The sequence below is a fragment of the Papio anubis genome, chromosome 6, assembly GCF_008728515.1.
Source record: "Papio anubis isolate 15944 chromosome 6, Panubis1.0, whole genome shotgun sequence".
Taxonomy (NCBI): domain Eukaryota; kingdom Metazoa; phylum Chordata; class Mammalia; order Primates; family Cercopithecidae; genus Papio; species Papio anubis.
In genome coordinates, this window is record NC_044981.1 from 40,299,701 (window position 1) to 40,325,628 (window position 25,928).

At 47.9% G+C, this 25,928-nt stretch overlaps 3 protein-coding genes across 17 annotated transcripts in view; 1 reads left to right on the forward strand and 2 right to left on the reverse strand.

The window, feature by feature from the left end:
- Nucleotides 1-9,574, reverse strand: part of MED20 (mediator complex subunit 20) — a 16,208-nt gene extending 6,634 nt beyond the window's left edge. For 2 of the 3 annotated variants that reach the window (XR_002521277.2, XM_009205158.3), the window contains exons 1-2: nt 9,384-9,574; nt 5,456-5,610 (exon numbers count right to left, since the gene is read on the reverse strand). Coding sequence is in view for 2 of the 3 variants with exons in the window: in XM_009205158.3 (XP_009203422.1) it covers nt 5,456-5,610; nt 9,384-9,397 (169 nt within the window). In the remaining variant the exon portion in view is untranslated. 3 annotated transcript variants of the gene reach the window in all.
- A 365-nt stretch (nt 9,575-9,939) lies between these two features.
- Nucleotides 9,940-21,118, forward strand: BYSL (bystin like). Its single transcript, NM_001168752.1, is given in 7 exon segments — nt 9,940-10,207; nt 15,796-15,958; nt 18,517-18,655; nt 19,019-19,152; nt 19,798-19,958; nt 20,130-20,232; nt 20,773-21,118. Coding segments are annotated over 7 exon segments (1,314 nt in total).
- Nucleotides 21,119-23,005: 1,887 nt separating this feature from the next.
- The window catches only part of CCND3 (cyclin D3), a 125,039-nt gene continuing 122,116 nt past the window's right edge, over nt 23,006-25,928 (reverse strand). For 6 of the 13 annotated variants that reach the window (XM_009205162.3, XM_009205160.3, XM_021936570.2 and 3 more), the window contains 3 exons: nt 25,296-25,455; nt 24,619-24,755; nt 23,006-24,169 (listed from right to left, as the gene is read on the reverse strand). In XM_009205162.3, the coding sequence (XP_009203426.1) occupies nt 24,002-24,169; nt 24,619-24,741 (291 nt within the window). In that variant the 5' untranslated portion in view covers nt 24,742-24,755; nt 25,296-25,455 and the 3' untranslated portion in view covers nt 23,006-24,001. The remainder of the gene's footprint in view (nt 24,170-24,618; nt 24,756-25,295; nt 25,456-25,928) is intronic. The other 7 variants (XM_021936567.2, XM_021936569.2, XM_031666838.1 and 4 more) reach the window with 2 other exon arrangements.

Genomic DNA, 25,928 nt, shown 5'->3' on the forward strand with positions numbered 1-25,928 from the left:
TGCGTCTTTCAGTGATTATCAATATGCGACAAACATCTCATCATAAAATAAAAAATATGTCAGTGCCAGATGGGAGCAAAAATTATAAATGTGGTGTCCCACGCTTGTGCATGCATGGCCATTTCCCAACACTTTTCTTGGGGCTTAGGCACAGGTGGCTAAAACTTTTTAAAGACCTTGAAATAAAACGAGTTGCTGCGGAAGAAAGACCACAGTCTTTTAGGAAGAAAAGACTTCAGGATGGGGAAAAGGTCTAAAGTGAACAAGTCAGCAGGAAAAAAAAATAGGATTTGGCCGGGCATGGCTCACATCTGTAATCCCAGCACGTTCGGAGGCTGAGGCGGGTGGATCATGAGGTCAGGAGATCAAGACCATCCTGGCTAACACGGTGAAACCCCATACTAAAAACACAAAAAATTAGCCGGGCATGGTGGCAGGCGCCTGCAGTCCCAGCTACTTGGGAGGCTGAGGCAGGAGAATGGCATGAACCCGGGAGGCGGAGCTTGCAGTGACCCGAGATCGCGCCACTGCACTCCAGCCTGGGCGACAGAGTGAGGCTCTGCCTCAAAAAAAAAAAAAAAAAAAAAAAAAGGGATTTGAACTGCGATATGAAGAGAAGATAGGATCCAGCCACACAAAGGAAGAAGACATTCTAGATAGGGGGTAAGAGTGTGGGAATGAAAAGGGTGCAAGGGTTGGGGGAGCAGAGGTCATGTGGCTTCCCTATATAGGCCACTGTTCATGAACACAGGAGGCTCTGCACAGATCCTCCAGGACACATCCCTCCTCCTGACTGCTTGCTGACGATTCACACCTGTCACCTCCTAAATCCAGTTCAAACCTTCTGGACTCTCAAGAAAAAAATCCATCCAAAGCTGACCTCGTCATTCTGTTCTGTCTACTCACTATAATTACATAATTTATTCATGCTATATGAGTCTGCAAGTGTTACTGTCTTGGAAATATCTTAAAAGTCAACTAAGGGATACGTGTGTGTGCGCGCGCGCTTAATGAAGAAGGCACTTCTAGTTGTTATAGACAATAACATTTTCCTTTTCTTTTTTTTGAGACACGGTGTTGCTCTGTCACCTAGGCTGGAGTGTAGTGGCATGAACACAGCTCACTGAAGCCTCAACCTCCTGAGCCCAAGCAATCCTCCTGCCTCAGCCTCCCATGTAGCTGAGACCACCATGCCTACCATTTTAAAAAAATTTTTTTTTGAGACGGAGTCTCACTCCGTCACCCAGGCTGGAGTGCAGTGGCGCAGTCTCGGTTCACTGCCAGACTGCCAGCTCCGCGCAGGTTCACACCATTCTGCCTCAGCCTCCCGGATAGCTGGGACTATAGGCGCCCACCACCACGCCTGGCTATTTTTTTGTATTTTTAGTAGAGACGGGGTTTCACCATGTTAGCTAGGATGGTTTCGATCTCCTGACCTCATGATCCACCTGCCTTGGCCTCCCAAAGTGCTGGGATAACAGGTGTGAGCCACTGTGCCCAGACTTTTTTTTTTTTTTTTTTTTTGTAGAGACGAGATCTTACCTAGGCTGGCCTCAAACTCCTAGGCTCAACCAATCCTCTCACCTCTACTTCCCAAAGTGCTAGGATTACAGGTATGAGCCACTGCACTCAGCTGACAATAGTACTTTTCTTTTTGGAGACGGAGTCTAGCTTTGTTGCCCAGGCTGGAGTTCAATGGAGTGATCTCGGCTCACTGCAGCCTCTGCCTCCCAAGTTCAAGCGATTCTCCTGCCTCAGACTCCTGAGTAGCTGGGATTACAGGCACCTGTCACCACACCTGGCTAATTTTTGTATTTTCAGTAGAGACAGGGTTTCACCATGTTGGCCGGGCTGGTCTCAAGCTCCTGACCTCAGGTGATCTGCCCACCTCGGCCTCCCAAAATGCTGGGATTCCAGGTGTGAACCACTGCGCCTAGCCGACAATCGTATTTTCTATCACAGCAAAATCCTTTCATGTCTGTACCACCTTGTGAAGCAAGGAGAACCAGGTTTACTGTCCCCCTTCTAAAGATGAGGAAAATGAAGCTAATTGGATCCCAGAGCAGCAGCAGTAGCAGAACCACCTGGGAACTTATTAGAAATGCAAATTATAGCCAGGGCGCTCACGCCTGTAATATCAACACTTCAGGAGGCCAAGGCGGGGAGGATCGCTTGAGCCCAGGAGTTTGAGACCAGCATGGGCAACATAGGGAGACCTTGACTCTACAAAAAAATAAAAAAGTTAGCCAGGTATACTGGCACGCACCTGTGGCCCCAGCTATTTAGGATGCTGAGGCTGGAGGATCACTGGAGCCCAGCAGGTCGAGGCAATAATGAGCTGTGATCATGCCATTGCACTCCAGCCTGGGTGACAGACTACTAAGTCAGAAACTTTGGGGTGGGGTCTAGCAGTCTGTGTAGTAACAAGCCTTTCAGATGATGCTAATGCTGATCAAGTGTGAAAATCACTGAACTACAGGCACAGAGCCAGTAACCAGCAAGACTGAAGCTCCAGTCCAGGCCTGCTCACCCCAAGTTTATTGCTCTTTCCATTGTTCCCTACTGCCTGCCATGAAGGTATTCTGTCTCCCCAACTAGACTGGAACTTCTTGAAAGTGAGGGCCTGCTCAGCCCACACCAGGTAGTTTCACTAGAAGTCATATGTCATTTCATATCTATATCCAAATGTTTTATTACCCAAATGCTTTTGTAATTATCTTTTGATTCTTACCTCCTTCATATTGAAGGCAACACAAATGGAACTGCAATTTTATCAACGATGATAAAAGAGCTCAGTACAACTCTTAGCTACTTAAATACTACATTAAATATTACATGACAAGCCAGGTGCAGTGGCTCATGCCTGTAATCCCAGCACTTTGGGAAGCCAAGGTGGGCAGATCACAAGGTCAGGAGTTCGAGACTAGCCTGGCCAACATGGTGAAACCCCATCTCTACTAAAAACACAAAAATGAGCCAGGCATGGTGGAGCACACCTGTAGTCCCAGCTACTCGGGAGGCTGAGGCAGGAGAATTGCTTGAACTCGGGAGGTGGAGGTTGCAGTGAGCCGAGACTGCACCACTGCACTCCAGCCTGGGCAACAAGAGCAAAATTCCATCTCAAAAAAAAAAAAAAAAAATTACATGACAATCTCAGTTCTACATGCTTTGCATGTATTAACTTATTTAGCACAACATGAGGAGAGAAATACTATGATTATCTTCATTTTATAGATGACAGAACTGTATTGGGGAAGAGTCCAAAAACAGAGCCCATGTCAGATAGTTTTGGTAGAAGAAATGTATACGGGGAACAAATACACGGGTTGGAAGAAAGGAAAAACCAAACAGGATGGTGGGACAACCCAAAGATTAGCAACACAGGAAGCTACTACCATTCTTAAGGCTAAAGGGAAAAGAAAATATGTGCTGTTATCAGAGGCAGGAATGAGGGCTGCCTAGCAGAAGCTAGAACCAAGGAAGTGAAGACACAGCCATGGCTAGAGACACTGCCCAAAGCAGAGGGAGAGGAACACTGTGGGCTTCCTTTCTCCCATCCTCTAATCTTCTCTGGTGCCTCTCAATAACCAAAGCTAACTAGGAGAGGGCCTGGAAAATACAGCTTACAGGGGAAGTTCAGGAACTGGATCTAAGGGAAACAGGTACATGAGAGGCGTGGAAATAGTAACAGATAGGTTGTTGGAGTTACCTACAGGTACACAGTTAGAATGTGGCAAAGCCAGGACTCAGGGCTCTGGCTCCCCAGTGATAACCACAGTGTTATGGAACTGTTCAAGGTCAAGTTACCACAGAGCCAAGACTAAGAGAAACAAGTTCCCTAACTCATATCCAAAGAGTCTCTCACTGCCTGAGCCCAGGAGTTAGAGCTTGCAGTGAGCTGTGATCGTGCCACTGTACGGTTGGGCAACAAAGTGAGACCCTCACTCTAAAAAGAAAAAAAAAAAAAATCTTCTCTCCCTCCCAACCACCATCCCCCATCATCCACACCCCATCTCATCACTCAATCCACTAAAAAGAACAATTGATTTATGCTAATGAGGAGGTCAATGCCAATGGTTAGGTGTAGGAAAACAGGAACTCTATAAAAAGAAACTTCTAGAAGCCCTAAAGCTCTAAAAGAATCATAAACAAAGACTTCTGGGCCTAAAACAAGTCCTTCTCAAATTTCAGAGTGCATAAGGATTGTCTGGATTATTAAATGTAGATTATGTGGCCTACAGCAGCAGTCAATCAGTAAACAAGGCCAGGAATCTGCAACTCTAACAAGTATCCCAGGTGATTCTGATGTGGTTAGTCAGTGATTAACCCTCTGAGAAACATTGCTTTTAGAGTTCAAACTGCACAAAACAAAAAGCACTCAAAGAACACAAGGGCCAGGCATGGTGGCTCATGCCTGTCATCTCAGCACTTCGGGAGGCCCTTGCTGGTGGATCCCCTGAGCTCAGGAGTTTGATACCAGCTACTTGAGAAGCTAAGGTGGAAGGATGTCTTGTGACTGGGAGTTTGAGACGAACTTGGGCAGCATAGTAAGACACTCCCATGACCCCACCCAAACGTAAAAAAATCAGCCAGGCATGGTGGCACATGCCAGTAGTTTCAGCTACTCAGGAGGCTAAGGTGGGAGGATCACCTGACCCCAGGAGTTTGAGGCTGCAGTGAGCTATGAGACACCAAAGCACTCCAGCCTGGACAACAGAGCAAGACTCTATCTCTTTAAAAAAAAAAAAAAACACACACACACACACAAACACACACACACAAAGAAATTTTGGGATGTAACAGATATGTTTAGTACCTTGGTTGTGGTGATGGTATCATAGGTGTATGCATATATCCAAACTCCTTAAGATGTATGCATTAGATGTGTGCAACTGCTTATATATCAACTATACCTCAATAAAGCTTTAGCCAGGAGTGGCGGCTCATACCTATAATCCCAACACTTTGGGAAGCTGAGGCCGGATAGTCCCTTCAGGCCAGGAATTCAAAACCAGCCTGGTCAACATAGGGAGACCCTGTCTCTACAAAAAATTTAAAATATTAGCCAGGTGTGGTGGCTCATGCCTGTCGTGTCAGCTACTCAGGAGGCCAAGTCAGGAGGCCAAGGTGGAAGGATCACTTGAGCCCAGGGGGTCGAGGCTGCAGTCGGTGAGCTGTGATCATGCCACTGCACTCCAGCCTGGGCGACAGAGTAAGACCCTGTCTCAACAAAATAAATAAAATAAAATAAAATAAAATAAAATAAAATAAAATAAAGCTTTCAAAGGCCCTATTCTAAGAGATAAAGAACCAATAATTAATGAATTCAGAAACACATCTCGCCACATGTTTAAGAACACCACCCTTAGCAGAAAAGCAGAAATACTTCAATTAACACAAATGTCTATTAACTCCAACCCTCGTTCCAGCCATCCTACAGACCCATGTCACTGACCTTGGCTGCCAAGGGTAGATGCAGCCGTATGGTAAGTCTCACAGTCCACACAAAATGTTCCTTGCTTCTCTGCCCCAAGCATCTCCAATTTCCGGGTAAGGAGCTCTACGGTTTGCTGAACACTCTTGCCCTCAGCCACAGGCATCTGGGACACACTGGAAAGGAGAGCACCAAATTGTCAGTTATCCAGAGACACACATGTGCTCACTGAGCCACTCACTCGCCCACAGCATCACAGCTCGTCAGGGCCAAAAGTTATCTTGGAAATTACCTACTCTGACCGTCTCCCAACCCCTGCAACTTTATTATAAATTTTAAAAAAAATTTTTTTTGGCCAGGCATGGTGGCTCATGCCTGTAATCCCAGCACTTTGGGAGGTCAAAGTGGGCGGATCACGAGGTCAGGAGTTCAAGACAAGAATGGCCAACATGGTGAAACCCTGTCTCTATTAAAAATACAAAAATTATTTAGCTGGGCGTGGTAGCGGGCGCCTGTAATCCCAGCTACTTGTGAGGTTGAGGCAGGAGAATCATTTGAACCTGGGAGGCAGAGCTCGCAGTAAGCCGAGATTGCGCCATTGTATTCCAGTGTGGGCAACAGGGCGAGACTCGATCTTAAAAAAAAAAAAAAAAGTTAAGACCAGTCAAGTGCAGTAGTTAGAATGGGGAAGAGTAGAACAAGGAGTCCAATCTGTAACCGAATGTGAACAATCAATTAAGATAACTCATTACACTTGGACCAGTCCCCCATTTTAAAGACAAGGACTAGAGGACCACTGTCCCTGAGAGCCACTCTAAGAACTGAAGCATAGTTCTCAGGATTCTCACACCAGAGCAATGAACTTCCTATCATGGGACATTCTCAAGTGTGGCATGCCGAAGATTCTAGATGGCACACAGGCTGAGCATTCAATAATGCTGAGTTATATAATGAAAAAGGGATTCCTTTTGCAACTCTTTCAGTTCTGACTACATCAAGGACAAAGTCTCAGTTTGGGTTAACACGTTTTTACCAACTCTGTGGAGCTGTTCAGCACAGTAGCCCAGAGCCACAGGTGGCTGGGGCTAGTGTATTGGACACTGCTGTTAGAGAACATTTCCATCATCACAGAAAGTTCTAGTCAACAGCCCTAGGAACAGAAAAAAAGGAGCTTTCAAGTTTATAATCTTCGGGAATGAGAGGCAACAGTATTCACAAAAATTGAATCAAAACAATGGAACAAAACAAAACAAAAAAAACATCATTTCCAAGGTTTCCTCCTAAGGTGAGTGAACCTCATATGGTGGCTTCCCCTTTAGAGTGGTAGGTAACAATTGCCAACCAACAATGTGCCAGTCTGCGTCCTAAGGCCTTTAGATGAATTAACTCTCCAAATCCTCACAATAGTCCTATGAAGATGTTATTTATCAACTTGTTACAAATAAGGAAACTGCCGGGCACTGTGGCTCACAACTGTAATCCCAGCACTTTGGAAGGCCGAGGTGGGAGGATCACTTGAGGTCAGAAGTTCAAGACTAGCCTAGCCAACATGGTGAAACCCTGTCTCTACCAAAAATACAAAACTTAGCCAGGCGTAGTGGTGTGTGCCTGTAATCCCAGCTACATGGGAGGCTGAGGCAGGAGAATCGCTTGAAACCAGGAGGCGGAGGTTGCAGTGAGCCAAGATCGCACCACTGCCTTCCAGTCTGGACAACAAGAGCGAAACTCCATCTCAAAAAGAAAAAAAAAAGAGGAAATTTAAGTACAGTACAAAGAGGTTAAATAACTTGCACTAGGTCACACAGTTAATGCGTGGTACACCCAAGACTCAAAGCCCAGCAACCTGGTTTCATGTCCATGCTCTTAACCACTAACTAGACTGCCTGTATAGGGATGTAGTGCCTGTTAAAACATTTTTAAGGAAAAGATCAATTTAAAAAATTAATAAACAATAGTACAGGCAGTACTTAGCTATATAGAAATCAAGAAAACAGTCATAGATGACATTGCTTTATGATCAACTAAATGAATCTATTAGGGTAGAGTCCTTCTGTTGCTAAAAATTGTCACTACTCTATCAGAAAAAGCACTGATAAACAATGTTGCTAATGTGCCTTATTTTGAAATATAAAAGAATCCCTAAACTGACACTACAAGGGACAGAAGTCCTAGGATTCTGAAAACGTTGATAAGGGTGCCAACAGAGAGCCCTTGCCCTGGAGCTGCCTTCTCCATTTAAAAAGCAGGGGTGGCTGGGCACGGTGGCTCGTGTCTGTAATGCCAATACTTTGGGACACCAAAGCAGGAGGCTCGCTTGAGTTCAGGAATTCAAGACCTGGATGTACAAAACAGCAAGAACCCATTTCTATTTCTTTAAAAAAAAAAAAAGAAAGAGCATGGGGTTCCAGGGTTCTACGCTGCATCCTTTCTATTTCCATCCCTCACATATCTTGCTTCCATTAAGGAACACAGGAGGATCATGATGTGAACTGTGGGAAACAAGAGTGCAATCACTGAGAAACCTGCAAGAACCTGGGCTACCAGGAGGAAAAGTATTTCCCCTACACATGCTTTTGTATGAGAAGCCTATAGCCACTGGCTTCAGATATCCTGGCCTCTGGGTTTCTCCCACGGGGAAAAATGCTCACATCTACTGAGATAAGAAAAAAATGTTCTGGGACCTGGCACCTTACAACTAACGCCTCCACAAGCACTGGACCCATACCTTTCCCTGCTACCTCATCTTCTTCCAACGGAGACTTAAAACCTATGAAAGATAAAAACTCCTCTGAAACTAGACTAACCATGGAATTAAACATAGTGGGAAACGGGTCCTAAAGAGATAAAGTGCCTGGAACCATGATCTCCTTATTTTCAATAGCCTCTTTTTCCCTCTGGACCCAAGATCTTAAAATGGGCAAATTAGAAACAGACACAAGCTGGTCTAACTGCATTTGATGGCTGAGGGAAGGGTAGGCAAAAATCTTGGCCGGTCGCGGTGGCTCACGTCTGTAATCCCAGCACTTTGGGAGGCCGAGGCGGGCGGATCACCTGAGGTCTGGAGTTCGAGACCAGCCTGACCAACATGGAGAAACCCCGTCTCTACCAAAAATACAAAATTAGCCGGGCGTGGTGGCGCATGCCTGTAATCCCAGCTACTCCGGAGCCTGAGGAAGGAGAATGGCTTGAACCCGCGAGGCGGAGGTTGCTGTGAGCCGAGATCGCGCCATTGCACTCCAGTCTGGGCAACAAGAGCGAAACTCCGTCTCAAAAAAAAAAAGAAAGAAAGAAAAATAAATAAAGAAAAATAAAGAAAATCTTTAAAAATACTGTTTCCTGATTGCTTATAACCCACTCCCTCCAACCCTGTCTGCAGGTGGGTCACAGTCCAAAGACCCTATTTCCAACCCTGACGTCCCATTGCGGGCAGTACTATGGCCTCACGGGAAGGAAAATGAATCTAGAAGGGAATGAGGTACACAACCATTGATAGGTTCCTGGGATAAAAACTTTGCTTTGTCGACACCAGCCTGGCCAATATGGTGAAATCCCATTTCTACTAAAAATACAAAAAATAGCCAGGCGTGGTGGTGGGCGCCTGTAGTCCCAGCTACTCGGAAGGCTGAGGCAGGAGAATCGCTTGAACCCAAGAGGCGGAGGGTGCAGTGAGCCAAGATCGCACCATTGCACTCCAGCCTGGCGACAGAGCGAGACCCCGTCTTAAAGAAAAAAAAAAAACAAAAAAAAACTTCGCTTTGCTTTCCCTCCTTCCAAGAGGAAGGGGCGCATCTCCGAGGAAACAAGGCCGGGGAACCCGCGGCTCGCACGGCATCCTCTCATCCACACAACCCGAGGACAGCTCCCAGGGGACGGCGGACCACGGTCAAGGTCCTCTTTCCAGCCCTTCACAACTCCAAGCTCCGCCCCACAAAACCCCCTGCAGTCCTACCAAGTCACTCCCATGGCGTCGGGCCAGGAAGGCGGCCGGATCACACGGTAGAAACGCAGGGTTCCCTATCCGCCCACAGAAACTGCTTCAGTTCCCCAACACAACCTTCGGTCTCGGAAGAGACTCCGGAAATACGTAAAAACAGAGCGCCGGGTCCACGCCTTCCCCAAGGAGTGGGGCGGGTCTCAGGGCCCCTCGGTGACACCTCCAGTGACATCATCTGCGGATTCCCGCCCACAGGTTTCTAAATCCAGACATTCTCGTTTGGCTGAGCACTCTAGGCCTAGACCCATGAAGCTAAGAGCGACACTCAAAGACTGCACTGTTGAGAGAAGCTAACGTTAAAGGCTGTGAATATATTGGGGAGTCCAGCTCCGGAACCCGGGAGCTCTTTTAGTGGGAGGGGCGGCGCTGATGGCGCTTCTGGCCTCCGAATGCTAGGGGGCGCTGTGATCGCCGCGTGGCCTCTTGAGAGCCGGGAGTCCACCGCGCAAGCGCATTCTGGTTTTTTCGCCGTCCCCACGTGCGAACCTCCGCGGCAACGTTTTCGAGAAAAATGCCCAAATTGAAGGCGGCCCGTGGGGTCGGGGGTCAGGAAAAACATGCGCCCCTGGCCGATCAGATCCTGGCTGGGAATGCGGTGCGGGCAGGGGTCCGGGAGAAGCGGCGGGGTCGCAGGACCGGAGAAACGGAGGAAGAGTATGTGGGACCCCGGCTGAGCCGGCGGATTTTGCAGCAAGCACGGCAGCAACAGGAGGAGCTCGAGGCCGAGCATGGGACTGGGGACAAGCCCGCGGCGTCGCGGGAACGCACCACGCGGCTGGGTGAGTGTCTGGGATGAGATCCGAGGAAGACAGTGGCCAGTAGTGGGGCGGGGTGGACAGCTAAAAAGTGTCTGGCAGGGGAATTGCTTCGAGTCAACAAAGGGTCCGTATTACACTTGCAAAAGTAATGGAACGGGAGACTGAACCCTGTTCAGAGCCCTCCGCGTCCACTCCTAGTTTTAGGCACTCCCTTCTACACATCCCCTAAGTTAGGCCAACAGTAATCACTCGCTCCACCCTAGCATTTATCCATTGGTTTTGTAAATATATATGGGATACCCACTACGAGCTTTGTACTATGCTCGGAGTTCTATCGAATGTTTGGGTACAGAAGTAAACAACATAGGCACGTCTGACTTAAGGACCTTACAGTCAAGCCCAGTAGAGAGTCAATTAAGTAGACTCTTAGAATAATATTTTTCTATGATAAAGTGTCGCTTCCCTGGTAACAATAGCGTTGGTCTTGAGAAGCTTCTCCGATTGCAGCAGGACCTTTTAAGTTGAGAACTGAAAAACGAATGGGAAGTGTTATGAGCAGAAAACACATTGTTTAGCAGCCAAAGAGGGAGAGAGATGAAAGACGTTTGATATTTTCTCGCTAGGGAGGGAGTGTTGACCTCTGAGATGCTTCATCCGTTTTCCAGATCTCATCTAAAGCAATATTTGATGCAATTGAATAGTGGCCTCCTGGCCACAGTATCCTTACTTGGGTTTTAAGACATCAACACTCCTGTTTTACTGCCACCTCACTTCTCAGTATCCTTGACTGACTCTTATTGCAACCTCTTATCCTCAGTCCTCTGACCTCTTCAAATATTCTCTGGTGCTGGCAAGTTTCATGGTTTAAATACCATCTCTTGGGTGACTACTCCTAACTTTATAGTCTAGCCCTGACCTCTTCCATGAAATCCATATTCTTATATTCAACTGCCTATTTGGCAACTCCAATTTAAAATCTGACAGCTCAAATTTAACATGTACAAAACAGAAATCCTGACCTTCTCTCCAAACCTGCTTCTCTCACCATTGTCTTCCCCGTCAGTAGCGTATTCTTTCATTTGCTCAAGACAAACTTTAGACTCCTCTATTTCTCTCTCCCCGTCTCTCCCTCTCTCCCCCGCCCCATCTCCTCTCTCTGTCTCTCCCTCCCCACATCTGATCTGTAAGAAAATTCTGATGACTCTGCCTTCAAAGTATATTCAAAATCAGACCACTTTTCACCGCTTTGGAACACCATCCTGTTGAAGCCACCACAATCTCCCACCTGGATTATCACAGTAGCCTCCTCGTTAGTATCTCATATTCTCCTTTTTTTCTTTTTCTTTTTTTTTTTTTGAGATAGAGTCTCTCACTCTGTCACCCAGGCTAGAGTGCAGTGGCACAATCATAGCTCACTACAGCCTCAATCTCCTGGGCTCCAGCTATCTTTCCCACCTCAGCCTCCCACATAGCTGGGACCACAGGTGTGTGCCAGCATGTCCAACTAATTCTTTTTTGTTGTTGTTGTTCTTTTTTGAGATGGCCCAGGCTGTAGTGCAGTGGCACGATCTCAACTCACTGCAACCTCTGCCACCTAGGACCAAGCAGTTCTTCTGCCTCAGCCTCCTTAGTAGCGAAGATTACAGGCATGAGCCATCACATCCAGCTGATTTTTGTATTTTCAGTAGAGATGGGGTTTCACCATATTGGCCAGGCTGGTCTTGAACTCTTGACCTCAAGTGATCCGCCCACCTCAGCCTCCCAAAATGCTGGGGTTACAGTTGTGAGCCACCTCACCCAGCCGCTAATTCTTTAATTATTTGTAGAGATGAGGTCTCACAGTGGTGCCCAGGTTGGTTTCAAACTCCTGGGCTCAAGTGATCCTCTCTTCCTTGGCCTCCCAAAGTGCTGAGATTACAGGTGTGAGCTACTGCACCCTGCCATATCTCATACTCTCTACAAAGCACTCCACAGGTAGGGGATTACAATGGTCTACAATGCGCTTTATGATCTGCCTCCTTTACCAGTCTGACTTCTTCTACTGCTTTCCTCTGCGCATTCCACTCCACCTATACAGGCTTCATTGTGCCTTAAACATGGGAAATTAGGGCGTTTGGCCTGGTTGTTCCTTCTCTCTGGGATAGTTTGTTCTCATACACTTGTAGGGTTACTTTCTCAGAGAGGCCTATCTACTCCATTTACGATTGCAGCACTCTACTCCATCTCCATACTCCCAATATTTCTGCCCTATCTTTTTTCATAGTACTTTTTTTTTTTTTTTTTTTTTTTGAGACAGAGTCTTGCTCCATTGCCTAGGCTGGAGTGCAATGCTGTGATCTCGACTCACTGCAACCTCCACCTCCTGGGTTCAAGTGATTCTCCTGCCTCAGCCTCGTAAGTAGGTGGGATTACAGGCGCCTGCCACCACGCCCAGCTAATATTTTTTTTTTTTTGTATTTTTAGTAGAGATGGGGGTTTTGCCATGTTGGCCAACCTGGCCTCAAACTCCTGACCTCAGGTGATCCACCCGCCCCGGCCTCCCAAAGTACTGGGATTACAGGCATGAGCCACCACACCTGGCCCATAGTACTTATATTTTAACCCAGTATATTTATATGTTTATTTATGTCTGTCTTTTCCAATTAGACAGGATCTGGTGCGTTCAGAGTGGTATGGTCATAGACTGTCTCATCCAATTAGAATGTAAGCTGTATAGAACAAAGTCTTTTGATTTCTCTTGTTCATGGATATATTGCCAGCACCCCCAACAGCGCCTCACATATAGTGTAGGTGCTCAATGTTTGCTGAATGACTGGGTTAATGGGTAATGAATGATGGTCAGGTAGGTAGGAGCAAACTTGCAAAAGATTTAAAAACCATCCTTACAGCAATAGGAAGAATGGAAAGCTACTGGAGAATTTTAAGTATAGGGCTAATCAAATCAAATATGTGTTTCTGGAAGATTACCGTCTGCAGAGTGGAAAATGAGTTGGAGGGAAGCACGGTCAGAAACATGGAGATGAGTGGGTGACTGTTGAATAAATCCAGGCAAGAAATGATGCTGATCTAGGCTTAGATGGGGCTGTGAAGCATGTGAGAGACAGTCTATGAGGTAAAATTGAATAGGATTTAGTAATTGATTGGGTGTTGAGGGTGAGGGCAAAGGATGAGGCAGGAGCACCTCCCAGGCTTAGCACTGGGTGGACAGTGGTACCATTTACTGAGCTGTGGATGGTTAGCATTATAGACCTAGGAGGGAAAGAAAATTAATATAGTTGATGACAGGTGAGATTTGAGGTGACTGTGAGTCATCCAAGAGCGACTGTACAGGAGACACCTGGAGTTAGGGTCTGGCGCTAAGGAGAACCACCTACAAAGTACACATTTGGGAGATTGTTGGCACGTGGAGACAAAATGTCTGTTCCCCCTTAGCGTTTATCACATACGGCCACTGCCTTTGTTGTTAATGACCTATTGATACATAGCATTATAGTTCCCCACTTGGATTATTAGCCCCCCTTTCCAGATGCCCAGACATGTAGCCTTCCAAAAATGGAAGTTATTTAAATGGACTAACTGGCTTATTTGATGATCTATTTACGATGCATTTATTTGAGACGAGTCTCGCCGTCGCTTCAGGCTGGAGTGCAGTGGCGCAGTCTTGCTCACTGCAGCTCCGCCCCGGATTCACGCTCTCGCTTCTCCTGCCTTAGCCTCCCCGAGTAGCTGGGACTACAGGCGCTCGCCACCATGCCCGCTAATTTTTATATTTTCAGAGACTGTTTCACTGTTAGCCAGGATGGTCTCTGATCTCCTGATCCACTCGACTTCCAGCCTCCCAAAGTGCTGGGATTACAGGCGTGAGCCACCACACCCTCGGCCCTTTTCTTTTTTTTTTTTTTTTTTGAGATGGGAGTCTGCTCTTTGGCCAGGCTGGAGGCAGTGGCGCCGCATCTCGCTCACTGCAACCCCTCCGGAATTTCTGGTTCAAGTGATTCTCCTGCCTCGCCTCCTTCCCAAGTAGCTGGGATTACAGGCGCACGCCCACCACACCCATTAATTTTTTACTTTAGTAGAGACAGGGCTTCTCCCTGTTGGTCAGGCTGGTCTCAACTCCCGATCTCAGATGATCCACCCACTTCGGTCTTCCAAAGTGCTGGGATTACAGGCATGAACCACCATGCCCAGCCAACTTCATTTATTTAAATAGACTCGTGGATTGAAATCTGAACTCCACTGCCTGACCTTAAAGGCCCTCCAGTCTGGCTTCACCTTACCCACCTACCTAGCATTATTTATATTGCCTAGGAGACACTTAAATCCGAAGCCTTATTTTCTCCGCATCTGGAACACACTCCGCCTGCTCCCAAACTGCCCATCCAGCATGTCTAACTGTCCTCGCCACTCATCCTCTAAGTGCATATGTCGTCTCTACCACTCATTGTGGCATATAATCAAACCCTAATATGTGTAGAATAGTGGTGAAGAATGCAGTCTAGACCCAGACTACCTGTCTTGGGCAAATTATCAACTTTTTGGTGCTTCAGTGTCCTCATCTGAAACTGGGTATAATAATAGTATCCGCTTCTTGGGTTTATTTATATTTATTTATTTATTTATTTATTTATTTTTAAGTTTTTGCCAATGTTCCGTAAGAAGGTTTATTTATTTTTTTTTAATTTTTTGTATTTTTTTTTTTTGCCAGCATCTCACTGTCGCCAGGCTGGAGTGCAGTGGCGTGACCTTGGCTCACTGCAACCTCCACCTCTTGGGTTCAAGCAATTCTCCTGCCTCAACCTCCCAAGTAGCTGGGACTACAGGCACGCACCACCACACCCAGCTAATTTTTGTATTTTTAGTACAGACGGGGTTTCACCATGTTGACCAGGATGGTCTCAATCTCTTGACCTCATGATCCGCCCACCTCAGCCTCCCAAAGTGCTGGGATTACAGACGTGAGCCACCGCGCCCGGCCACTTCTTGGGTTTGTAAGGATTAAACAGTTAACATGGGTACAGTGTTTAGAAGTTCCTTCTACAGGCACGGCGCGGTGGCTCACGCCTGTAATCCCAGCACTTCGGGAGGCCGAGGTGAGCGGATTACTAGGGGTCAGGAGATCAAGACCAGCCTGGCCAATGTGGCGAAACCCCGACTCTACTAAAAATACAAAAAATTAACTGGGTGTGGTGGCGGGTGCCTGTAGTCCCAGCTACTTGGGAGGCTCAGGCAGGAGAATGGCATGAACCCAGGAGGCGGAGCTTGCAGTGAGCCGAGATTGCGCCACTGCACTCCAGCCTGGGCGACAGAGTGAGACTCTATCTCAAAAAAAAAAAAAAGAAGTTCCTTCTACATAACTGAGTATGGTATGTTAACTATTACTTATGGCCATTTCTTTCTCATTGTTTCCTGTGTATACGTTTTGTTTCTCAAGCATGATTGCAAGCCCCTGGAGACAGGGAGCTAATGCATGCCTCATTTGTTTCACTCCACATACCTGTGTCTATCACAACCACATGTGAGGCCTGTACTACATAATGACTAAAGTTAAACTGACTAAATCCCTCAGCTACCTTTTGCTCTGCTCATCCATTTAGTCTCCTCTCTTCTAGGTCCAAGAATGCCTCAGGATGGATCAGATGACGAGGATGAGGAGTGGCCCACCCTGGAGAAGGCTGCCACAATGACAGGGGTGGGCCACCATGCAGAGGTGGTCGTGGACCCTGAGGATGAGCGTGCCATAGAGATGTTCATGAACAAGAACCCTCCTGCCAGGTAGGTCTGGGGATTTGGGATAATGGGTGCTTGTAGAAAGTTCCCACAGGAAAGCAAGTTCCCTGGCAGACTTACGATTCCCTACTTTAGGAAAGGGCCCTGGAGTTGCTAGTTGTAGGGGACCACCTTGACAAAACTGGCCCATCCTCAGCAGACCACTGTGAGTGGGAATGAGCCAGCCTCAGAAAACATTGTATCCTTCTGTCCATTTATTGTACAACTGCCCAGTTGCCAGGGAAACAGCTCCAGGCCCGTTTTACACCTCTGGGGAGAGCCATCCTATTGCATCTGGTTTTGGTATTCTTGGTTTTTTTAGTGGTAAGCTCAACTTCCTTGGACAAGTGTTCATATCCTAAGCTTCATTTAAGCCAGGGTTTTTCAACCTCAGCATTATTGACATTTTGGGCTGGGTAATTTTATGTGTGTGTGGAGGCTATCCTGTGCAGTGTAGGATGTTTAGTAGATATCTCTGATCTCTACCTTCTAGGCTCCAGTAGCAACCTTCCCTCTAATTATGAAAACCAAAAATGACATCAGACGTTGCTAAATGTCCTCTGGGAGGCAAGACTGCTCCCAGTTAGGACCACTAATTTATTCCCATCTATAATAAATGCTGGCTCCAGAACATGCAGGCATTTAGACTGCCTGTGGTCAAACTCCTGAGCCCATAAATTTTGGCCGTGGGGAGTGGAGTCTAGGATAAGGGTCCTCAACCAGTTCATTCTGACCCTGTGATACTAACATAATGGTGTCCCTGATACTTTAGATTGTTTGGGGTTAATGCATCTCTCATTGCTAATTGTACTGTAAAAGGACAAGGAGGCTGATAAATTCTGTGGCAACTTATTTGAAAATGCAGAATGAAGAAATGAAAATGAGCTCCTCTCCCAGATTGATGCCTAACAGTTGAAATACGTGTCACAAAATACGTACTTGGGCCTGTCCCACCAGAGAGCCTCTCAGGTTCTCATTCAGCACCTCATAACTCCTACTTCACTGATAACGCTGACAAATTTAGCAGAATGCTTTTCCAGCTTGCAGTAAATAGAATAGACAAGCTCCTTGAAGTAATCAGAACTTCTGGCAGTTGTAAGAAATGATAGCTGGCGTCTTCAGAAAGCAAGCCTAGATCCACATGAATTCAACAATCAGAGGCCATTTAGTTTGGGGGCACATTATAAGGTACTGTAAAGCATCTTAACTTAAGACTTTCAAAAACCTGAGTTTGACTCTTAACCCCATCTGACAGCTGTGAGGCCCAGTTTCCATGTCTGCGTAAGTTTCCATGTCCTATAAGTGTTGCACTGACTCTGGGACTGAAAAGTCCCAGACTCAGTGCCTGGCGTTGAGTAGGACCTCAGAAAAGAGGAGCAGTTTGTTTTTTGTTTTGTTTTGTGACAGGGTCTCACTCTATAACCCACACTGGAGGGCAGTGGTGTGATCTCAGCTCACTGCAACCTCAACCTCTCGAGTAGCTGGGATTACAGGCGCGCACCACCACGCCTGGCTACTTTTTGTTTTATTAGTAGAGACGGGGTTTCACCATGTTGGCCAGGCTGGTCTCAAACTCCTGACCTCACGTGATTCACCTCCCTCAGCCTCACAAAGTACAGAGATTATAAACACGAGCCACTGCACCCAACTGAGGAGCAGCTTTAAATATATGTCAGTCTGGGCATGGTGGCCCAGACCTGTAATCTCAGCACTTTGGGATCCCAAGGCAGGAGCCCAGGAGTGTGAGACCAGCCTGGGCAACATGGGGAGACCCCATCTCTACAAAAGAATAAAATACTAGCTGGGCCTTGTGCTATGTGCCTGTGGTCCCAGCTACTTGAGAGACTGAGGCAGGAAGATCGCTTGAGCCAGAGAGATAGAGGCTGCAGTGAGCCGTGATGGTACCACTGCATGCCAACCTGGGCAACAGAGCTAGACTCTGTCTCAAAAAAAAATAAATAAATACACTTCAGCAGCCTCTGAAGGCACTGGTATTATATGTGATAGTAATGCTGAATCATTAAGATAATGTTTGATATACCCAACAATACTGTGTTTAAGGAGGCTGAAAAGAACATAATCAGTTTTAGAAATACTTCCATAGATACACTGCTGTGTACTGACCGTTCCAAGTAATGAACAGACATTAACTTATTTAATCCTTCCATTAATCTTTTAAGGTGGGTACCGTTATTATCCCTATTTTACAAATGAGGAAACAGAGGCACAGAGAGGTAAAGTAACATGCCCAAGATCATACAGGGAGTGGGTAAGCCAGGATTTGAACCTGGGCAGACCGATTTCAGAATTGAGATTCATCATAACCTCCATACAACTGCCAGCTTTGTCCTAAATGGAATGACTTTCAGTTCCTTTGCACCCTGCAGTGATTCTGTCTGTGGTGGATGAATGGGCACAGAGAGGGAACTCTGAGCTGCACATCCCAGCAGGATCGCAGTATGTCAGTGCTCACAAGGGACTGTGGGGAATCTGGAGCTTCCTGGACAGTGACCACAGTGCTCCTTCCTTCCTCTCTCCCCTCCCCTTGGCACTTCCCCTCTTAGGCGCACCTTGGCTGACATCATCATGGAGAAGCTGACTGAGAAGCAGACAGAGGTTGAGACAGTCATGTCAGAGGTGTCGGGCTTCCCTATGCCCCAGCTGGACCCCCGGGTCCTAGAAGTCTACAGGGGGGTCCGGGAGGTAAGAGCTGAGAGGGGAGCCACAGTGGAAGACCCCTTTGGGGGCTGTGGGCTCCCGCCACAGGCTTTTGCCTTTTGCCTGCATCTCATACTAAAGAAGTCATGGCAGTAGAAAACAGACCTAAGAGGCAGAGTGTGTGGTTTCAGATTCCTGCTCTGCCTGTAAATGACTTGGCAACCTTGGGTCAGTTACTGGAACTCTCACTGGTCATCTGTAAAACGAGCATAATAATGGCACCTCCTTAAAGGGTTATTGTGGGGATGAAATGAGTTAATATATTAAAAGCACCCAGACAAGTTCCTAGCCCACAGCAAGCTTGCCATATGTGGATGACAATGATTGTTTTACCTCCCTCATCCCTAGGTATTATCTAAGTACCGCAGTGGAAAACTGCCTAAGGCATTTAAGATCATCCCTGCACTCTCCAACTGGGAACAAATCCTCTACGTCACAGAGCCTGAGGCCTGGACTGCAGCCGCCATGTACCAAGCCACCAGGTAGAGTAGATGGGGATTTGCAGGCCTTGGGTCTATAGGTGCAGGCTGGGCTTGGGACGGACAGGCTTTCCTTGCCTCTGGCCCCAGGGCCCTCTCTGCTACTTTATAGCATCATTTTTTCTAGCTTTTCCTGTGTCATTTTTTGGGGCCAAGACCCAGTTAGCCAGTTAAGAACCCTCTGTGATGAATTTCTAGGGGAAGAGGCTTTTATAGCCACTGGGATACAGCCCTCCATGATCAATTTCTAGGGGAGAGGCTTTTATAGCCACTGGATACAACCCTGTAGCAGGACCCTCAGAAGTCTGTGACTGTCCAGACATGCTCAGGGCCCTAGTGATAGCAAAATTGAGAGAAGCCATGATAGCAAGAGGAAGGAGAGTAGTTGAGTAGCCATCAGTTTGCACAAGCTCTGGCTCTCCCACAGACAGATGGCACTCCTCATTTGGATATATCTCATTGCCCCTCCTATTCTCTCTCTAAGCTGATGGGTGTTGCATGCACACAGCTCCCACACATCCCTCACTGAAAGAAAGGTCCCATATTTTACTTTAAAACCTCTTGTATGCACCATCCATGGTGATATTTAATGGGCCGGGTCCAGACTGTCGTGTGACTTGGAAACTCCCCCGACTTAACTCCCACTAGGATTTTTGCCTCTAACCTGAAGGAACGCATGGCCCAGCGCTTCTACAACCTTGTCCTGCTCCCGCGAGTACGAGATGACATTGCTGAATACAAACGACTCAATTTCCATCTCTACATGGCTCTCAAGAAGGCCCTTTTCAAACCTGGAGCCTGGTTCAAAGGTGGGATCCCAGAGGCAGGGAAGAAAGTGAAGGGCTGGAGCTTCTATGGGGAACACAGCAGGCCTGGTGTGGGAAATTGCTAGCTGTCCCTGGGCTGGGTGGGAATGCTTCCTGCTGTAACTCCTTTTTCTCATCCTGGGCTCATAGTGACTGCCCTTTGACTCTCCCCAGGGGTCCTGATTCCACTGTGCGAGTCTGGCACTTGCACCCTCCGGGAAGCCATCATTGTGGGTAGCATCATCACCAAGTGCTCCATCCCTGTGTTGCACTCCAGGTAGCGTTGCTGGGGGTGGAGCGGCGGGGTGGGGGCTGGTCAGTGGATATCCAGATAGTGGAATTGCCAGGACTTGGGGATGGGTAGAGTGGAGAAGAAGCTAAGGATAGTCTTGGGTTTGTGCTTATTTAAGCCAATGAGTAGGTGTATCATTATCCCCCTAAATGTAAGTTCTGCAACAACAGGTTACCCGAGTGCCTGGTATAAAGAAAGTACTCGTAAATAGATGAACAAATGAGTAGGAAACACAGGAAGAAAGTAGTTAGGGTGGAGACGTTGAGATGTTTGGACCATACTCTAGTTGGGTACTGAAACAAGCAGTCTATGCTGGAGGTAGAGATTTGGGTGGATCCCTGTAGAGATGGTGACTCAAGTCAAGCGAGTATAATACGATTGGGTAGGTGAGAAGGTCCCTGGGGAATACCATAGTGTAAGGGCCAGCAGAGGGGAAGAAAAAAGGGGGAAAGCACAGAGGGAGAAGTAGGATCCTTCTTCCAATGTTTTCCCCGCTAACTCTACCCCACCTCCCTTTCCCACTAGTGCGGCCATGCTGAAAATTGCTGAGATGGAATACAGTGGTGCCAACAGCATCTTCCTGCGACTGCTGCTGGATAAGAAGTATGCACTGCCTTACCGTGTGCTAGATGCCCTAGTCTTCCACTTCCTGGGGTTCCGGACAGAGAAGCGTGAACTGCCTGTGCTCTGGCACCAGTGCCTCCTGACTTTGGTCCAGCGCTACAAGGCCGACTTGGCCACAGACCAGAAAGAGGCCCTCTTAGAACTGCTCCGGCTGCAGCCCCATCCACAGCTATCCCCCGAAATCAGGCGTGAGCTTCAGAGCGCAGTCCCCCGAGATGTGGAAGATGTTCCCATCTCCATGGAGTGAGAAGACAGTCAGTTGTCCTGGCCAAAGGGGTTTGGAAGGACACCAAGACCCCCGTTGGTGACTGAAGATGACACCAAACCTTAATGGCTAAAGACCCAGATCAGGGCAGTGACAGATCACAGGAACATCTGTGGCTTCCAGTCCAGCACAGGAAGGACTGAGGGTCTGGCTGGTTCCCTCTTCCATTCTAGGCCCTTACCCCTGTTCAGTTCTGAGAGCCGACTTATACCATACACTGGCATTCCCAGTCCCCAGCTGGGGCTTGGTGTGAGTACTTTTTCTATGGCTATTGTGTCAGGTCACTGTGGATAAAGGCAAAGGCAGGTATTTATTGAACCTCTGTGTTTGGTGTAGTAAATGGAGGTGGGCATTACTCCTGTTAGTATCTGGAAGATGGAGGACATTCTTGTCCCGTTTATATAGGAGCCACCTCCCTTGATCTCCAAGCTTGTTTCTCCAGGCTACACTCACCTTGTTAGCCACCTGGGGACACATCCTCTGCCTTCTCCCATGACAGGCTGCAGCAGCCAGGAGCAGGTTGTCCAAAGATGGTCATGTGTCAGCTGTGGATGAAAGGACTACAAGAGAAAACTTGAGGAAAGCAGAGATACAGTCAAGAAAGGCCAGAGAATAAGGCTGGGCCCAAGAAGAGTTAGATCAGAGCTAGCATCAAACAGGCTCCCTTTCTGGCTTTTCAGCCAATGAAAGCTTTAGTGACTAGTAAACTATGGCCAAGTGCCCCTTTTTTTGTTGATTTATTTTTTGAGACAGAGTCTCGCTCTGTTGCCCAGGCTGGAGTACAGTGGCATGATCTTGGCTCACTGCAGCCTCCGCCTCCTGGGTTCGATAGATTCTCTTGCCTCAGCCTCCTGAGTAGCTGAGACTACGGGTGCGTGCTACCACGCCTGGCTAATTTTTAAATTTTTAGTAGAGATGGGGTTTCACCAGGTTGGCCAGGCTGGTCTCGAACTCCTGACCTCAGGTGATCCACCCGCCTCAGCCTCCCAAAGTGCTGGGATGACAGGCGTGAGCCACCGCACCCAGCCCAAGTGCCTGTTTTTGTGTGGCCCATGAGCTAAGAATGATTTTTCCATTTTTAAATGGGGAAAAAAATTAACAGTATTTTGTGATAGGTAGGAATTACATGAAATTCCAGTTTCAGCATCCATAATTTTGTTGGAACAGCCATGCTCACCCATTTACATGTTTCATGTGGCTGCTTTTGTGCTACAACAGCAGAGTTAAGTATAATCCTGCTATAACCCTTATTTGCTTCCAAAATTGTGCATTTGTTCCAACCCATTTAATATATTTGGGAACAGTTTGATCATAACGCAGGCTTAATGTTGCTTGTGTATGATTTCATCGAGAAACATTAGGTGAATATGGGAAACTGTACCCAGCTGAACCAAGCCTAACTAGTACACAAAACTCACACTTGAACATGTACCAGCTACCTCACTCAGCTGCCCACCTGTGTTGAGCAACCCTTCCAACATCCACTTCCAAAAGCAAAGTGCATGTCTTCAAGATAAAAGGCCGTATTTATTGTAATATTTATGTATTTCTCAACCATTTGACATATGTAAAAACCAAGCTATCCTTTTTTTAACATGTGTCACTCATTTGAGTGTTGTGCTTCAAGCCCCATTTTTCCCATGAGACCTGTGGTTTTTATTGTGCAAATTGCATGGCATAGTGATTTTCAGGAACACATAGGTCACATTATAAAGCAGAACTGATTATATTTGGGTCAGAGACCATATAGCCCGCAAAGCCTAACTATCCAGCCCTTCACAGAAAAGGCTCAATGATCCCTGCTTTAGACCACTGGCTTCCGCCTCCTTACCTCATACAGTCCAGAAATAGACTTAACCCACACACCAATCCAAGAAGCCAAAGCCAGTTTTATTTCACAATCTTTATTACAGTAGGATGATGGTCCTGGGCCACCAGCCTAAACCTTGTGGCCTTAGGAAAGACCTGTGTCAACAGGGCTTCCTCCCTCTCTAGACAGGGGCTCAGCCACCTCCAGGGCATCCCTGTTGCATTTTCTCTGCTGGAGGATGGGGCAGAGGGACAACGGGAGAGGAGGGCATGACCCCACCCCAGGCTGTAGCAGCTCCTCGGCCACAATGATCCTTTTGCCAGTAGCAGAAGGGAGGAAAACAGCAACCACCAGGGTTACCACCACTTGTGGGATGGCCAGGACCCCATTATGTCCTCTTACAGTTGTGCTCAAAGCAATTAATAAATTAAAATGAGCCTTCAGCAGCAAAGCTGTCAATCACACAGAAGCTGAGCAGAAAACAAAGCAAAGAGGAATTTATAGCTTCTCTGGCTGAGGCCTAGGCCCCTCCCTCTAGGAGCAGCTGTCAGCACGGATTATATAGGGGCCTCCAAAGTACTGAGGAGTCATCTAGACTATTCCCCCTCATACGTGTCTATCATGCATGAAATTTCAGAGGGACCCCAATCCAAATGCAATAACCCTAGAAGGGGCAACACCTTTAGAAGGCACTAGAGCATTTTGGCAGTTGAAAACAGCCCCCAGGGGTGGGGGGCGCTCAAAAGGAATGCTGGCGTTATGTATCCAATTCTGTCCCATCAGCCTGGCCCACCCCCAGCTAGAGTTGGGAAAGGCGCTGCTGGTCAGATGCAGGGAGGAGGAGCTTGACTACCCACCGAAATGCAGACGTGGCTGGCCAGGCCCCTTAGTGCACACTGCGGGGATGGGTAGGACCAGACCCCTTGGGCTTTGTGAAGGGGGAACAGACGCCCCTTCAGGCTTCAGATGTGGTGTGGTTTGTTCCTGGAGGCAGGGAGGTGGGTGGCAGCGGCCCCTCCTCTGCTTAGTGGCCACTCCAGAGGGCCTCTCCAGGGCTACAGGTGTATGGCTGTGACATCTGTAGGAGTGCTGGTCTGGCTGGGCCCTTGGCTGCTGGAGCCCCGGGGGGCTTTGGGCGCTGGGCTGGAGCTGGTCTGGGCGGCTTCCCTGAGGCTCTCCCTGAGTGCAGCTTCGATCTGCTCCTGACAGGCCCGCAGGCAGTCCTGGGAACATGGGAGAACAGTGAGGAGTGAACACTCCCCCCCATAGCATCTGGCAGCAGGTGCAGGGGAAGGACAGCTCCCAACACATGGGGAAGTCTGGGGAGGTTAGGCCACAGCCCAGCCCCAGGAATCGCTCTTCAGTTCTCAGAAACTAGCAAGAGGATGTGGCAAGGGAGTGTGAGAGCAGCCCTGCATCTGACACCGAATCCCCCACCCCCACTCCAGCACACCACTTGGCAAGAAAAGAGCCCCTAGGGCCAGTGCCCTTCACCCCACCCAAGATACTTGCTCTTCTCCAGACCAAGGCAGGAGATAAAAAGCCACAAAGCCCCAAGGTTGTGAAACCAGGACTCAGGACCAGGTTGGGGTTGGAGGTTTCCCTCTACTGGAGGCTCAGGGCATAGCACTATATGAATGGAGAGGCTGCTGCCCAGCTGCCCAGCACTCACCACTTCAGTGCCAGTGATCCCTGCCAGCAGCTCTGTGAGCTCATCCCCGGACATGGAGCAGGCACCCAGGCCTTGCACTGCAGCCCCAATGCTGCCCGTGGCGATCATGGATGGCGGGTACATGGCAAAGGTATAATCTTGGAGAGGAGGAAAGGGAACCATGAGATGAGGAAACCTGAAGGATAACAGCCAGCATGGACTTCCGACTCCTCGGAAAGTGCCAGGCAGGATAAGTAGAGCAGAGGACATGCTAGAAAACTCCAGCAGTGGGTGGGGCAAGATATCGGCAAGGGAGGAAGACAGGAAAGAGTATCTTTCCTAGAGATCAGGACCAACTGCCAGTTTCCATAGGTCCAGGGAATAGACAAGACACTCCCTAGTGTGGGAACACAACTACGGCCAAGAGACAGGGGTTCTGTTCCCAACATGTTCACTGTGGGACCTTGGGCGAGTCACTTCTCTCTATACCCTCGGTGTCCCTCCTACAAACTGGAGGGGTCTGAGATCCCATAGAGCTGATTATGACCTGCTTTTCTGTATCGAGACTGGGGGCTCAGAGGGGATGTAATTTTCACAAATTAATTTTGACAGTATAAACCAGAATCTCCTAGTTACCTCTCACCCTTATAAGTCTAATGATTTTTCCAATTTGCCAAAAATGTGCACAGGGCTCTTACCTGTAGCACAGAGGGCCAAAAAGGTCTGGGCGTGCTTTTTGACCAAGGCCTGTCGGTCACGGGGCAGAGAAAGCCGGTGCAGAATGAGGGCCAGGAAATCATGTGCAATCACAGCAGCCAGGTCCCACTTGAGCTTCCCTAGGACCAGCACCTCCCAGTCCTGGAAAAGGGGGGAAAGGGTGGGGTCAGTGGCTGGAGAAGGGAAAAGGAAGGAGTAAAGCAGAAGTCTCAAAGTCTCATAGGCAGGGAAGCCCATCAAACTTTTAAAGCCCAAGACCTCAGTTTCTGATTTTAGGGCCAGGCACCATGGAGTTCAAGGCAGGGAAGAGGAGGGGGCATGTGCTTTGAGCACTTACTGATCATTTACTAGGTGCCAAGACAACATACTTTATATGGATTATCCCTTTTAATCCTGTCTGGTTATGTTTAAGGGGCCAGTAATTCAGGCCTTCTCCTGACTTCATTCAGGGCTCTGAGGATTTCTCCAGCCAGGGCTGAAAGACGGAAGCAGCAGATACCACAGCATCACTATGAACTGGGGACTCCTCTGGGATGAAGCAGAGACTCTCCCAACCCCAAGGATTTGTGAAAGGGCAGATCACCACTAGCTTCCCCTGCAACTCTGCATCCCAG